The 12,230-nt window shown below is 45.5% G+C and overlaps 1 protein-coding gene and 1 long non-coding RNA gene across 5 annotated transcripts in view; one reads left to right on the top strand and one right to left on the bottom strand.

The window, feature by feature from the left end:
• Positions 1-931, bottom strand: part of LOC124043936 — a 53,254-nt gene extending 52,323 nt beyond the window's left edge. For both annotated transcript variants that reach the window (XR_006840410.1, XR_006840411.1), the window contains exon 1: positions 402-931. This is a non-coding gene — a long non-coding RNA (uncharacterized LOC124043936). The remainder of the gene's footprint in view (positions 1-401) is intronic.
• Positions 30-12,230, top strand: part of zeb2a (zinc finger E-box binding homeobox 2a) — a 49,326-nt gene continuing 37,125 nt past the window's right edge. For 2 of the 3 annotated variants that reach the window (XM_046363097.1, XM_046363094.1), the window contains exons 1-2: positions 30-257; positions 1,895-2,059. In XM_046363097.1, coding sequence (XP_046219053.1) covers positions 1,987-2,059 — 73 coding nt within the window. In that variant the 5' untranslated portion in view covers positions 30-257; positions 1,895-1,986. Of the gene's footprint in view, positions 258-1,302; positions 1,530-1,894; positions 2,060-12,230 lie in introns of those variants that run through there. The other variant, XM_046363095.1, reaches the window with a different exon arrangement.

The following is a 12,230-nucleotide window of genomic DNA, read 5'->3' as shown; positions in this document are numbered from 1 at the left end:
TTGCAGGAAAAGAAAGAGAGCGAAAAAATGTCATTAGAAGAGGCGTAACACGTCAGTGCGCGTCCCCAGGTCTGTTTCGTGAAGTGGCTGAAAGAGATCAGTCCTAACCTGCCCATCAGGAATAACGGTCCCTCGTCAAGCTATTTTCAAGGCTTATTCCCAGTTATTTTCTTTGGATCCACGACGCACCACTTTACCATTTCTCTTTGACGTCCTGTCTTCTAACCAGCTGTTTGAAGGATCACACTGACACTCTGGTAGGTGTATTTTACCACATTGTCATTTTTACAGCAGTTTCTGACTGTGAAACTTCAACATCTATGTGGTTGAGGTAGCTATGGCATGCAGGTACCTCAGGTATCCGTGCGCTGTTGCGCAATTATAAAAGTTGGACCACTTACCTGAGCAGGTGAGAAAGGTCCGTGCTGCTCCAGGAGTGGGTAGAGCGCTGTAGGTACTTGCGTCAACTGTACTCTGATGCTATCATATTCCGGGTGTCCTTTCCGGGGAATCGAAATGTATTCGATGTTATTCGTTCCTATTCCTTTTGGTAGGAAACGGACGTAGGCTATTCCCGTTGGTTTGCCATCCATCTTATTTGTACATTTTATGTATAGCCTTCTATTAGATGGAGCAACATTGTTTTTTTAATCCACATTCCAAATGTGAACGTCTCCTATTCTGCGTAGCTGGGGTTTGTGCAGTGACCACAGACATCCGCACTATTGTGTGTGTTGTAGCCTATGTGTGTGTTCACTACTGGTGCAAATGCCAAAGCCTTGTGAAAAAAATGCGATGCGGTGGCAACATTTCCACATTTAAATCTTTAAACTAGGACATCCTCGTCTGGGCTGTGTTTCAACCATTCTACTTCAATTGATTTCCCTCGTAAATGTACAATATAAAGCTTTTCCATGTGGGGCAGTAGCCTATTCCGTGTGTTGTCGTGTAAATGTTGGTGACTGTGTGTGTGTTTGTTTTCTCCTTCGCTTCGCTACCGTTTTAATACAAACTCCACTAACACCACGTCCCTACATTTTACACAACATTTGAATGTGGGCCATGGACAGGCTGATTCTCATTTTTATCAATCAGTTTGGATGGTAGATGAAATACATCTTAACATTAATTTCTTATAAAAGGGAAGTTTGTCTATTTCCCCACATTTTAAGATTGCACAATTTAGCACGTTTTATTCTTGCTGAATCTTTATCATGAATGGCCTATCAAAATGATTGGCTTTTTACAGAATATTAACACTCATAAACATAGCTTGCAAAAAGGGAAACTAAACTCTAAATGACTGAGATGACCTATGGGCGAGAAAAGGATGTAACATATTATGGCTTATAGTTCTTTGGTTAAGTTTGACATTTTAGTGATTAAAAACTGAACCAATGGGATAGATTTCAGTTTGGAGATGACAGCAAAGTCGCTTTTGACTGACAGTAGGGGAAGCCGTCACAATCCCTAAACGTCATCAACAAGGCTCAAGTTTATGTGAAAGTTCAGCAAACTTAAACAAAAAGGTACACCTATTTTTTTTGTTGTGACTTCATACAATAATCGACCTTAGTGGTAATGTATGCCTTAGCTTTCAGTCATCCTTGTAAGCTATCGAATGTGTCTGCCTGTCTGTCTGTCCTCCTCCTTCTGCTCGGTTCATTGACGCTCTGCCGGATTAGAGACATATCAACAGATCAGGCGACGGCGGACGCAGTAGCCTACGATCCTACTCAATATCACTCTCCTGGACTCTTTCTTTACACATATGGAGTTTCATTGAAGACTTTAGAGTGAATTTTAACTTTTATATGTCGTGCCCCTGTGGTTGAACAGGATCCATACAGTCATCTTGTCCCAACATTTTGTCGCCGTTTTGTTTGGTTATTAGATACCAACCAGAGCCTGCCTGTGTGCTGCTGATTGAAGGAGCCGAGCCCATGCGGAGCGCATGCCATCTGACCTAGCCTACTCGTCTTATCAATGAAGCAGGAGATCATGGCGGAGGGTCCCCGGTGTAAGAGGCGAAAACAATCCAACCCACAAAGAAAGAACGGTAAGAACATTTTCAAAGTAAAATAAAAGGACAGTTCCGGAACATTTGTATGTTTTGCCACCAGTCATATGCGGGACATCCCGCGCGCTGTCTCCTTCCACAGTGCAATTAGGCTACATTCAGTGTAAGCGTTGTGAAGAGGGTAGGCTGCGTAAAAGTAGCCTACATGTTGTTGTAGTTTTGAATTTAATCAGTATGAAAAGCATTTTAATGTTTATTTTGAATGAGATGATGAACACTAAAGTAGACTATCAAAAGTCTGGACTGTGCGAGAAAGGGACTTCAGAATGAGGCTCGAATAGCGGTTCAGTGAGATAGTGCCATGATCTAGCAGACATGCAGGAAAACCGTTATATGGGTAGGAGCGCTTCTCGTAGGCTATGAACTGGAGATTTTGGGAAAACCTGTGGATTATGTATAAATTGCATTGTTTTGGTAACGTTTGTGTGATTATGAAGGAAATGGGCTTTATCTCACGTGTATTCAACGCTGTTTCATTTCTGTGTATATTGTGTTGTGCTGTGTGTATTGTGTTGTGTTGTGCCATTATTGCCATTCAGACTTGGTGTCTTTACAGACACTTACCACGTATTAGTTATTATAGGTTGTCAAATTGGAGATCAAGGTCTTGAAATGGTCATTATACGTAAGAGTGACAGTTTCTGAATGTTACATTTGTTGTTTGTTCTGATGCGGCGCGTCACAAAGGCTGCAGCACCAAACGCAACACAACTCATAGGCAAGCTCACAGACTGGATCACACAAACGTATCCGAGTGCATTTCTGTTATTATCGAACAGTTACTTGAGAATTGAGTTATATGTAGTTATGTGTTACGACGTTTATTTTCGTTTTTAACGATTATGTCAGGGGGGAAAGCAACAGAGAACATGGGATATAAAAAACTCCTGAGTTGTGTGTAGCCTAGGAGTTGTGACAGGGATTTTGCGAGGAGGGCATCCCTTTTTTTTGACGTTTCAGCCATGTGTGTTATGTAAAGTTTTATTTAATGTCAATGTTGAACTGAAGTCGGTTTTGTTGTTACTTTAATATCACATGCTTGATGTTTGGTGTTAATTATCACAGTGTCTTGTTTTATTTGTTTGTTTGTTGTAGACGTAGGCTATTGTCAACATATATTTTTAAATACATCTTTGCATTTAAATGACATTGTTTTTTGAACTATTTTCAGTCGACCTCTCGTGGTTATTCGTTTTTATTCGTTCACTGATTGAGTGAAATCAGTAGGTTGTTCAGGGTCTTTACTGCTCTCAAGCACGTTTCTGACCAACAAAGGCAAATAGAGAGAAGTATTGCTGCTCTCTAACTGCACCTTGGTGTTTGTAAGGACCACGATGAGAAGTGAATTTTACAATTGAAATTGTATAGATTGAATTTCAAAGACCATTCAGCCAACATGGGCAAACATAACGAAAAAAGTATTGTTGACGAGTTTACATTTGTTTAAGAGTAAACGTATTTATTTAACCAACCTCTAGATAGTTTGGAAGCGTTTTTCACCGGCTTACGTCTCGTCAGAGGCTCAACAACGGAGGCCTTCTGTTACTGTTGCTCCTCCCAGATGTTCACTTTTATTATTGATCATTTTATTGAGGCAATGTTTGCGCACCAATTCCCCATTTTTCGCGGATAGCTTCTACCTTGTGGGCGAATTTTATAGCCTATATCTTCATATGCAATTAGTTATTTTGAATATGCTTGTGTTTGCCTTACAGTCCGCTGGATAGGCCCATATTGTCTATGTAAGACTTTTAATTGTGTGGTTTAAGGCAACAACAAAAAGACATGTCGGCCCACAGTTTTGGTCTGGTGTAAATGTGTGTTATCCAGAATGTCAACTTTGAATTCATAAGACTGAAAGTCTACTACAACTCATGTGTGCCTGAATATACTTTTTTGCCTGAGGCCAACTTTCACTCCGATGCAGTAGACTATTCCTATAGGAATATCTATAAGGCCTGATGGGTCTTGTTATGTGACCTATGCATTTTATTATCGCAAATCGAGAAACGGAGCACCAGAATATACAGGTTGTGAGGTGATGTGTTTTTGTTTGATTATAGATTTTTTTCATGATCCTCATATTTTAATTCGAAATATGCGCGATCATTATGTAAATGCTATTAACCCTTTGTTGGAATTGTCCACATATTGTCTGTTGCATGTACACTATGACAGTTTCTTGTGTTTATGCCTATACTTCTATTCTCCCCCCTCCCCAAACACATCTCCCCCTACTCTGCCACTCTCGGGTCCCAATGGGAGGTCACATTAGGCCCTGTGTAACTCGATACGCGCAGCCTGCGCAGCTTTGTTGCAGTTCGCAGTCCCCCCTCTGGTGCTATAGGCCTACGTCACATCCAGCTGTGAGGGCTCGTTCGGTTGTGTGAGCGCAGCTGTCAAAAGCGCTCCCTTAACCTCGCCAGCCAGTAAAGTTAAAATAGTCTCTTTTTCTGTTTTTCTTTAAAAGAAAATGGCCACTATTTCAGCTTTCAAAGCCACTCGCCATTAACCAAATTGGTGGACTAAAGTGTGTACGGTTTCAAAATCATTTAGCCTACGATCAAATACCTAATAAACTGGACACAAACCTTGTTTGATTAAATCAGAAGAGTAGGTCCCAGCAGTGTCTTCTGTTATGGTCTTGCTACCCCGACTTAGAGTTATAAGAGGTTAAATACATTGGTTCGTCTCTGGCTTATGACAACATTCAAATGAAGGCATGGTTTGTGTAGCTGTCGTAGCCAGTAGGCTAGTGGGTCCATAACTGTCTCAAGACAATGGGTTTTCATTGGAAGTGTGTCTCATTTACATGCTCCTATCATCAGCAGTGAGCAGTGTCAGGGTGCCCGCTGTACCATTCATGCCACATGTCTCACAAACGTGCCATTGTCCTAGTTGCTGGAGACAGATACCTTTTCTAATGCTCTCCTGTTTGTGTTTGGATTTTTACCAGACATTTTTTTCTCTCACTTTTATTCGTTGTCTGTCAGCTTATTATGGCTAATGGCATATGAGCTCACTCATACGTGTTCATGTGCATGCGTGAACGCACGCACGCACGCACGCACGCACGCACGCACGCACGCACGCACGCACGCACGCACGCACGCACACACACACACACACACACACACACACACACACACACACACACACACACACACACACACACACACACACACACACACCCTCAGTCCGAGAGCTCTCTGGCACTGCTATGGTGGTCCTTCACAACGCCTTTGGTATGATTACCACTCTCGTTCACATCAGTGCTGACCTGAATGCCTTTCATATCTGCTCCGCCATGTCTTACGCACCCCTCCCTCCCTTCCTCCCTTGCTCCCCCCTCCCTCCCCCTCAGTAAACACCCCCTGAGGGCAGAACAAAGAAAAGGAGCTCCTCTCCTCATTCTTAATCACAATTCAGGCCTTTCACCGCCGCCAGGCCGCTCTCGCATTCAGCATCCCAAAGCCTGAGATGAAAAGAGCTCAGGAAAAAATGGAAAGCAGACAGCGAGAGAGTGAGTGAGAGTGAGAGGGGGAATGAAAAAGAGCGATTATGGAAAAGAGGGACAGAAGGTGGTGGTGGGTAGTGACTGAGCGACATAACTTAGGTGTCTCCGGCTGTTTGTCAGGCCTCCCCTGGTTACGTGCCCTATATAGCCCTCCCACTCAGCCCAAGGGCTGGGTCCTACTGGTGGACAGATAGGGTTACGGGATGCCATTCCTGGACTATTCACAGCTGAATGGGAGAGAGCGAGAGAGAGGGATGAGTGGTGTAGGGAGATAGAGAGCGAGAGATGAGTGGTAAGCAGGGAGAAAGTGAGAGAGGGAGGATAGAGAGAAGGAAAGGGAAAGGGAGAGAGAGGAAGAGGTGAGGGGTGTGGATAGAGAGAGCATGGTTGCGAGGGAGGGAACGCAACAGATTGTTTTATGGCTGTAAAAGAAATCTTGCGAGTGCCTGAGACTTTTCAGATTCCATTTGAATCAGCATGACAGAGTTGGGGGCAGGTGGGATTTGTTTTTGTTTTCCCCTGTGGATTGGTTGTGCTAGTCACATTGTGTGTTGCATTGCATTGCACACTCCGCCCCATCCATCCCTCACCCACCCACAACAAACTACCTTCATAATGCCTATTTCCATACATTTAAAAGATAGAGCTTGCGATTTGTGCTCCAAGGCCTTAATACTGACTACATAACCCTGAATAGATCCATAAAGCCCAATTCAGAGGCAAAACACTTGTCTTGCGGTGCTGTCTAGCGAGACAGACTTCATTGTGGTAGGCCTCTTCTCTTTTCTCCTGCTGCTTCATAGGTCAGGAATCACACATCCACAGAGGCAGACAGAAAGAGAGAGATAAATAGAAACAGGGCAAGAGAGAGAGAAAGGGGGTGGGATGCTGCAACTTTAAAATACACCATGTGATATGAATTCCTAATTTTTTGTTAAGAAAAGGAGATTATCTTCATTCACCTTCATTCCCTCCCTCCCTCCCTCCCTCCCTCCCTCCCTCCCTCCCTCCCCTCCCTCCCTCCCTCCCTCCCTCCCTCCCTCCCCTCCCTCCCTCCCTCCCTCCCTCCCTCCCTCCCTCCCTCCCTTTGCCAGCCCAAGCTGTGCAGGATTTAGGCAGATTTACTTCACCAAACACCTTTGGACATTGGGGAGGAGACAGGCCTGCTTTGGGAAGAAGGGGGCCTTTGTTCCGAGAGGTGCAGGAGAGATAATGCTTCACCAAGTAGCCAGGCGGAGGCAGGGACATTATATTAACCAGTGTGCCGGTGGCCTGGGGAGCCGTGTTAAGTCTCTATGCAGCCACTGCCCCCTCCTCACTCTTTATACATACAGGGACAGAGAGATGGGCTGGCCGGATGCCTCTATGCTCCATCGTTTTTTCTTTGACTTGGCCCCAATGACTCCTGACTACACACTTATAAACATACACCCAATAACATACACACTCCCATATTAATACACTCCCAGTTCAAATGGCCAAAGTCAGTGATTTATTCATAGATGTACAGTTTGGTCTGTATTTGTGTATGATCAAAGTTAAATGTTGTTTTGATCATATTAATGAAATGATCTGGTATCCTGTCTGTCTTGAGAAAGAGAGCGATCTATAGAATTATTGAGGAGTAGCCTAAGTCCTGCTTTACTAATCCACAGCAACACTATACACTTCTCCCACCTCTCTCGTTCCGTAGCCGGCCTGCACTACCACCACTCCAGCTACAGCTTTATCCTGCCTGTCCTCCTAACATCTGTCACTACTGAGGGGGACAGGAGAGAATGCCACCGGGGGCGCAGTTACTCTCGCGTCACCGGTGACTAATAGGAACAGGCCATGTACATATTAGTGTGTCTGCTGCCTGCCTGCCTGCCGTGCCCACCCACACCCACCCCCACTCACTCATCATTCTCTTTACCGTACTTCTTTGAGATGCATGGGCCCTGTTGCCTGCTTGTAAATGCCAAGACGTCTAACTGTACAAACAATGCTCATCACTGTGTCAGAAGCACAAAAGTCTTCAGAACAGAGAGCCCGCTTTGACAGCTTCAGAACACCTACAGTACGCCTCCCTACGCTGCTGACTGGAATGGCGGAGACACAGAGAGTGTTGCTTGCTTCAGTTTGTACTATAGGGCCACACTGCACTGACTGACTTTGAGGGATACGAATCAGGCTGCTAAAGCATTACATTCTGCTGGTTATTTGTGTGCCTGACAGTGTTGGTGCATTTCAAGGTGACTGACATGGGTTATTGTATTTTTTTTTCTCTCTGTAACCATGTGCATATTTTCTTCATGAGTGAATACAGAGTTCCCCCGTGACATTTTGTGGCGCCACATCGCCTTTAGCCTAAACAGCTAGGATTTACCAAGGTCAATAATGAGGTATGTCACTGCAGGCTACAGAAACAACAGTCCCCGTGATAATGAATGGAAATAAGGTTCAGTGCAACTATCAGGGGTGGGGGGTTGGGGAGAGGGGAGCTATGTATGATAACCTTACTGAACTATTACACATCTTCCCCAGTTATTTTAAATGGAGCAGCTTTAGACGTTTTGTCTTCATTTGTTTTAAGTGAGCATGAGGTGCTCGCTGATCGAGGCCTGTATACATATCGACTGAACATGTTTGAGCCAGACGACAACATTTTCAGACACACGTATGCGGCATCCCTCACACGGATATGTGGGCTTGATTGGCGCGGTGTGGTGAGGCACCCGGGGCAAGGTCACACACATGGAACAATCAATAACGGATCGGTGGATTAAGGTGTCATGACATCTGTGGGTCCAGACCTCTCCCATACGGGTGAATGCCTCCCACAGAGAGTTCTGTTTGTCTGTCAGAGAGTGCTCCGGTCAGATCTACACAACCAGGACTTAAAGCTTACATACGGGGTCTCTGGCCCACTGTACTGTCGTCACCTGAGTGGGAAAGTTTACAAACCCACATGCTTTTCTCTCTTGGAAGTAGACACCGTGGTTGAATCTGGCTTGTGGTGTCTGATGCATATCCCCTGTGGCGTGTTTTCGGTGATAAAGATCAACTGTTCTGTGTAGAAGTAATAGAAATAGATTGATTTTGGAGATTATTCTCTGTCTCTCTCCAGTCCTCCCTGTTAGCCCTCTGCTGAACTAGATCTGTATGCTTTAGGACCCCTACTACTATAACAACGGAAAGATCTCAAAGACTGACATCACTGTAATTACATTTGTGTTGTTTTCTAAACGTTCTTTCAACCTATATCTGCCGTGAGTAGTGGGAAGGTGATTAACCTCACCACTCAAACATATCTGGCCATTTACATGACAGCAACCGGGTTAGAAACAACAACAACACCATGCACTTGAATCCCGTTGATGATCAGCTTTTGGGTCGTGTTGTCCATCACTATGAGGTGGAAGGGCAGACATCAGGATGGGTAGATGTGATGTGATCCTTAAATAGGCTCTGACTGGGGCAGAGGCTCCTCTGAGCCGTAGCCGTTCCCGGCACTGTCACTACCAAATGTCACCCAGACACCTCCCCAGGTAACAAACACAGCCAACTGGGTGACGGGATTAGTCATGGTGACAGCATCCACCCTCCATCCTGCTCCCTCCATCCTTACCCTCCTTTCCCAAACCCCCTCTTGTGACAGCCAGAAAGGCACCAGCCAGCGCCTCCTCTCCTCTTCCCGTTGTTCGGATCCACTCTCCTGTCCTGTCTTGGTTTGGAGACAGCCTTTGTTTCCCATGCAGCGGTCCTCTCTCTCTCTGTGCGTTAGGTTAAAACTACCAGTTCACTGTCCTGTCCTCCTATTGGGTCGTCTGTAGTGCTCCCCAGGGTACATCAGCAGGGGTTCCAGTCAGGGATGAAAGGACACAACTTCCTGGTCACAGATCTAGCAATTAAAGTAATGAGGAAGTTCATCACTCATGGAAGCCAGGCCTGAGTTGAGCCTCAGCCCCTATGGTGGGCCTCCCTCCTGATAGTTCCGTACTCTGAGCTGCTCAGTCACAACCTCAGGCGTAGGCTGCCCTTGTCTTATCTGAGGGGGATGTCCTGTCCTTACATTCCACGGCTAAATGATTCCCTTCCTAGTGTTCGTCCAACCACTCAGGGGTATGGGAACGGGCATTCCTGTCAAAGTGGCCCGATACCATTTCATGTGAAGGAAAGGTGAGCACTCTTTCACCTCTGCTATGGTGTTTGTTTGCCATATGGTTGGGAGGTATGGCTTCAGAGGAGATGAGGGAGAAGTATTGTAAAAGGGACAGTTGCGTGAGAGTTTCAGATCAACATCTTTGATTTTGTGTGTCATTTCCGGCGTCATTCATCTGAGGGAAATGCTTGCAGGTGTGGTTCTCTCTTCCATCACTGGGGTGGTGTGTGTATAGTATACTAAAGAGACTTGGCAGTGCCATGTGTGTGCCACTCATCCAGATGGCACGTCTTATCGTACCCTCTAAGCAGACAAATCACAGGGCATCTTAATGTGATGTTGCGTTTGGAGTTTTACAGTACAGGGGGCTGCACTCCTAATGACTTGCATTCACTCTGGTTTTACCATAAAGGAGTGATCCTGTGCAATTAGACTTAATGAAATATTCATGTGCGGCACCTTCTCAGCCGTCCTCCTCGCAAATGAGCGAGCCACGCTTAATGCACCCCCCGTTTGTATTATGGTGGCAGCCTGGCATGTTGGCAATTAGTGCATTGCTCTGACAAGCGACTGTAGTGCTGGGCGGGGATAGGAGGTAGAGGAGGGTGGGGTGTACTGGGTAGGAAAGAGGGGAGTTTCTTGTTGTTACACATGCAAAGCTCCTCCCCTTGAATGCTCATCTTTTTCCTGAACAACAAAAAGGCACAGAAGGAGTTTGTACCATCCTGAACAAGACAGGAACAGGGAAGTGGTCTTATAGGGTTAGGTAGATGGAGTCTGACATAATAGCCAGGTCCAGCATAATCTTTTTCACTGGTCAATGAGAAACACCTTTCAATGTTAAGCTTGGCCGTCCCCTTCAGCAGTTTGTTTGTCTTTATCTCGCGTTCTCTCAATGTCAGGTTCTGACATTAAGCATCTGTTCAAACAAACCACATTCACAGATTAAGCATGGCACAATTGCATCAACCGCACATTACCATTCTCTTTCTTTGATTTTTTCTTGCCCTCACACATTGTCTTTCTGTCTGTGTCTGTGTCTGTGTCTGTGTCTGTGTCTGTGTCTGTGTCTGTGTCTGTGTCTGTGTCTGTGTCTGTGTCTGTGTCTGTGTCTGTGTCTGTGTCTGTGTCTGTGTCTGTGTCTGTGTCTGTGTCTGTGTCTGTCTGTCTGTCTGTCTGTCTGTCTGTCTGTCTGTCTGTCTGTCTGTCTGTCTGTCTGTCTGTCTGTCTGTCTGTCTGTCTGTCTGTCTGTCTGTCTCTCTGCTCTCTCTCTCTCTCTCTCTCTCTCTCTCTCTCTCTCTCTCTCTCTCTCTCTCTCTCTCTCTCTCTCTCTCCCTCTCTCACACACACACACACACACACACACACACACACACACACACACACACACACACACACACACACACACACACACACACACACACACACACACACACACACACACACACACACACACACACACACACACACACACACACACACACACAGAGGTTTGCATATGACAAGCAGGGCCTGATGGGGTTACGGCTGTCCACGGTCTTTATTGAGCTAAAACGGCGTGACGGCTGAGTTTTGTTAAGCCGGGAACAAAGGAAAGGAGGGGTGCTGGGATGACATTGTCTGTGTGGATATAAGTGTTGTCACTGTTTGGGTTGGGCTGGTGCAACGCAGCACTCTAGCAGGGTCATATTCATTACATCAGAAAATTATAGTGCGTTTTTTAAAGTCCTCTCAAACTTTGCCAGACATTGTTGTTGCTATGAGAAGTAATTATTAGGAGCAATTTTTTTGGTATGACTTCCATTTCCTCTGTTTATAAAACCTTTTTAGTTGCCATTGGTCATATTTTTAAAACATTTATAAGAAAAACATAAATATTGTCGTTTTTTTATCATCATTAGTCGAAAACCTACATCGCTTATTTCACAGACCTGTCAACCATGAAATCTCTCTCTCACAAAATGACACTTCACAGGCCAGGTTTTGGGAAAGTCCCATATGCATTTCAATGAGTTTTTCTTTCACAGATTCTCTCCTTAGTTCCCACGCAATGGGGCCTAATCAGTTGTGCACCTTTAGCTGAGGCCTGAGAAGTCTCGCGCGTTGCATTTGCGCAGGCCTAACCGTGTTTGCAGTGGGATTACGAGGGCTGGGTGGGTTGTATGAGAGCTCGGGGGGGGGGTTGGGGGGACTGGGTAAAGGTAGCCATGGGAAGGACCCCCTGATGGTGAGGAATGCTGGCCAGGTCACAGAAAATGAGAGGGGGGTGCTGAACGAACACTCCGGGGATGGGGCAGGTGCTTTTGTGGATCCTGTCAAGCATCAAAGCTGTGACAGAGCTGAAAAGGTTAGTACTACAGCCGAGTACTATACCCCCCCCCCCAAGTTGCGAGTGGGTGCTAGGGTGTCAGCCATTCCATTCTCTAGGATTCTCCCCAATTTAAAGGTTGCTAATTTTTCCTAAATGGACAAGAGGTGTAGAGTAGATA

The sequence above is a fragment of the Oncorhynchus gorbuscha genome, linkage group LG09 (genome assembly GCF_021184085.1).
Source record: "Oncorhynchus gorbuscha isolate QuinsamMale2020 ecotype Even-year linkage group LG09, OgorEven_v1.0, whole genome shotgun sequence".
In the NCBI taxonomy this organism is placed as follows: Eukaryota; Metazoa; Chordata; class Actinopteri; order Salmoniformes; family Salmonidae; genus Oncorhynchus; species Oncorhynchus gorbuscha.
The sequence above is the reverse complement of the archived record's forward strand: the minus strand, read 5'-3'. Positions and strand labels throughout refer to the sequence as shown.